Consider the following 3,721-nt stretch of genomic DNA (forward strand, 5'->3'; position numbering starts at 1 on the left):
GTGGATAACCACATGGCACCACGTCTAACCATATGTCACTTTTTTAGGCCATGACGTCATATTTATCGGACAACCCTGACAAAATAAATGTTTCTGCAAGGTAAAAGTTAAATTTGTTCATTTGAAGTCTTCCCGATAATACTATCCCAAGTAGAACTAGGTCAAAGAATCCTTCTCCTATTAGATTTTCTATTAATTTGTCTATAAATAAAGGAAACCATCTTTATATTATTCATTCAGTATTTTCTTCTCTATCATAGTAAAAGAATATCAAAGGCAACCCGTGGACGTATATCTTTTCGATCGAACCACGTAAATCTCGTGTTCTTTATTGTTTTTTGTTACAATTGATTTTTTAGGGCACAACAACTGAAGTTATACATCACTCTTTTTTCCCCACTTAAAGGTTATGCAAAATCTTCTTTGATAATCAACTTCACGATTATATACCAATCTACAGCAATGAAAAAGATAATCTATATATTATATAAAACATCAGTTTAACGGATATATTTTCCCGGCAAAATTTAAAGTTACGGTTTCTCACACACGTTCTCCCCCAATCTCTCTGAAAACATAGTTTTGGAGCAGTTTTTTTGTGCACCAAATTTGACAGCTTATTTCACAAAATCGTGTGATATTGTGTGAATTGTGATCAGTTATTTTAAGGAGAATCATTTATATCTTCTTCATATAAAACTTCATGCGACGCGGCTCATCCCGTTCTTCAACAGCTTAACTATGAAGAGAGAGAATCTAGGGTTTCTGCAGCAACAACAGGTGATCTCGCAATTTCTACTTTGAACTAAAATTTTGATCCGGTAACAGAGATAATCTAAGGTTTCTTCAACAACAACACAATAATGGCAATCTCTCAATTTCTGCTTTTGATTAAAATTTTGATTAGATCTATCTTCTGTTGCAATATTAGAACAAGGCAATATGTTTATAGCAATCTGTTTGTGTGTATGTTTTCAGGGAATGGGAATCGAGAGTACACTACACACTGTGAGTTTTTTCCGCTCCATCCATTCTCTTTTCTCCAGAATTTTTATCGATATGTGATTTTATTTTTCTTCTCGTGGATTCAATCCACTTTGAAAAAAATAAAAGTGTGAGTAAAATTGCGGATTGTAATACGACCGATCCAATGCAAATTTCTCATGAGTTATCTACTAGAATTGTGGCCAAAACCTCTGCGTCATAAATAAGTCAATCCTTTTACCGGAAAATTCCACACCACAGGTTTCAATTTTATGATTTTAGGATTGAAGTTTTGTTTGGTTTTTTTCATTTGTTAAAAGTTCAATTGATCATTTGCGAAATTGATTCTGATGGGATCTTTTATGGAATTATACAGCGGAAATTTTATGGAAATTGATATAAAGAAATGTTGCAATTATTTTATTGTTAGATTTGGAAGTCTCTTTTAGCATTTATTTTGAATGAGTTTTGCACAAAGGAGCATTGAATGTGTGCTTATGTATTGTTGATGGTTGGATTGATTGATAAAAGTTTGTTGCTTGCATATTGATAGCATTGCTTATTGCCTTTGGTGCGTGGATTTATTGATGTTTTTGATTCCCAAATTAGATCATTTATCTACGATGATAAAACTGAAAATGTTTTTTAGTGGCAATCTATTGTTGAATGCTTGAATAGTTGACTCGCAGAGCCTTTGTTTATGAGTATTAGTATGAGAAAGCTGTAATACATAGCATAAGTAGTTGGAAATTAATGTGTATTGTAATTTAAAACTGTGATTTTGGTAATTGTCGCGCTCGCAAATACTCTTTGTGATGCTAGCTTGATGAAATTAAGATTGTGTGTAGCTATATTTTGCAGCCTTGTGTGACTCAGAAAAGGCGGTGTCATTGGTGATGGACAAAGTTCATGATTCTTCTAACTCATTATGTGTGTGTGTTCGTTCTTGGTTAGTTGTTTGGGATATACTGCCATTATGAGCTCTCTGAGAAGTATATCGATTTTGTCTTGTGGGGGTATCGATATGATGTGCCTTGTATTGATATGATATTCTTCTGTGCATAACTTAAAGTGTATATAGAATGATGTTGCAGGTAGTTCGATGCACTGCGGGGGGATGTGAGGCGAATAAGTAGTATTGAATCTCTTTTCTTTTATGTTTAACCTATTCCCGAGGAAATAATTGCGAAGCCTATTGGAGTTTTTTTGTTTATTATTTGTGATTGTCTGCAACTAAGTTCTTTTGTTATTTGTTATTAATTATGTTGATGAATAAAGTTGCATTGACATTTGGGAAGTTTTGATTAGATTTGTTTTTGCTGTAAATTGAACCCCCATTTCGCACACGTCACACATTAAGGAAGCTGAAAAACACAGCAAAGAGCTTGGCGGTCACGGTTTGAGGTCGCGCACCAGAGATTCCTTTTCCCGAAGAAGGGTCCAACCCACCTCACCACCTACCTTTGCATCTTCAAAATCGGCGATTATGTCGACGTTAAGGTTAACGGTTCCATCCACAAGGGCTTGCCCATCAAGTACTACCATGGCCGCACCGGTCGTGGTCGTGTCTGGAATGTCGCCAAATGCGCGTCAGTGTCGAAGTCAACAAGCAGGTTGGTAACAGGATTATAAGGAAGCGAATCCATGTCCGAGTGGAACATGTTCAACCCTCTAGGTGCCATGAGAAGATCCAGGAGAGGATAAAGAAGAATGACAAATTGAAAGCTGATGCAAAGACGCAGGGAAAAGTTAATGATATCTCAAGGGTGGTTACTAAGGCGTTTTGGCTGCAGGATTTGTGTTCTAATGTTTTGTGGATTTTCCCTTTCCCATATTATCTCATTAGACTTGTGCTCTTCATTTGCTTATGTGATGGACAACGATGATATTGGTAAGTGACATGTCTTATTTTTCTGAATTGCTTATCTCTTTAAATGACATATGTCTTAATTGTTCTTGCTGTAAATCTATGATAAATTGGTTAAGTCAAAATCCATTGCATCTTTTTATGCTAGAGTAGTGACATATTAAATCTTTCTTGAATCAGTTTCACTATTGTTGATCTTGTGATTTTATCTATATTACCATAATTGGACTATGTTTCACCCTTTTGTAAATTATTTGTGATTAAAATAAATAATTTATGATAAATTTAAATTTTAAAGTATTTTGTTTCTCTCTTTTCATTAAAATTTTAAAACTTTTTCTCTCTCCTTTCTTATTTCAACATACGGTTTTTGCTATCTTTTTTTATCCTTTTCTATATTAATTATATTATGTTTCCTATATTTTAGTTATGTTTTTCTATATAATATTTATTTATTTATATAAATATATTTTCTATATGTTTTTATATAAATTTAATTTTAGATTAACATTTATATATAAAATGAAATATGATTTACATTTACTGTTTTAGTTTATAATAAAATATGAGAAAAAGGACTTTTTGTGTTTATATTCTTTTCAAAAAAATAAATAGGAGAGTGAAATAAAAATATTATTTTTTAAGTGAAAAGAGAGTTAATTATTTGTGGACCATGATGACATTTAATGTCAATAATGAGTTATATGATGGTATTTGTTATGAATTGATTTTTTATTTTATGAAATAACCTATAGAAATCAGACGTCCAAATTAAAAAAATGTGGAATATTGAATTGGGACATGGGAGTATAAAATAGACTGTATACAATAAAATCTATATTTGTATATGTAATAATAGGTTTATATATA

The 3,721-nt window shown here is 32.3% G+C and overlaps 1 protein-coding gene across 3 annotated transcripts; it reads left to right on the forward strand.

Moving 5' to 3' along the window:
* The first annotated feature begins 419 nt into the window (after nt 1-419).
* Nucleotides 420-2,902, forward strand: LOC131001150 (uncharacterized). Of its 3 annotated transcripts, none has more exons than XR_009093866.1 (3): nt 420-780; nt 979-1,008; nt 2,066-2,902. XR_009093866.1 is itself a non-coding variant. In XM_057927422.1 (3 exons), the coding sequence occupies exons 1-3, from the start codon at nt 742-744 to the stop codon at nt 2,603-2,605; spliced, it is 330 nt and encodes a 109-aa protein (XP_057783405.1). In that variant the 5' UTR covers nt 433-741; the 3' UTR covers nt 2,606-2,902. The 3 variants fall into 3 exon arrangements, 1 of the variants encoding a protein (XP_057783405.1); XM_057927422.1 differs by having other exon boundaries at nt 433-780; nt 2,345-2,902; XR_009093865.1 differs by having other exon boundaries at nt 473-780; nt 2,079-2,902.
* The last annotated feature ends 819 nt before the right edge of the window (nt 2,903-3,721 follow it).

The sequence above is a fragment of the Salvia miltiorrhiza genome, chromosome 8 (genome assembly GCF_028751815.1).
Source record: "Salvia miltiorrhiza cultivar Shanhuang (shh) chromosome 8, IMPLAD_Smil_shh, whole genome shotgun sequence".
NCBI classification, from domain to species: domain Eukaryota; kingdom Viridiplantae; phylum Streptophyta; class Magnoliopsida; order Lamiales; family Lamiaceae; genus Salvia; species Salvia miltiorrhiza.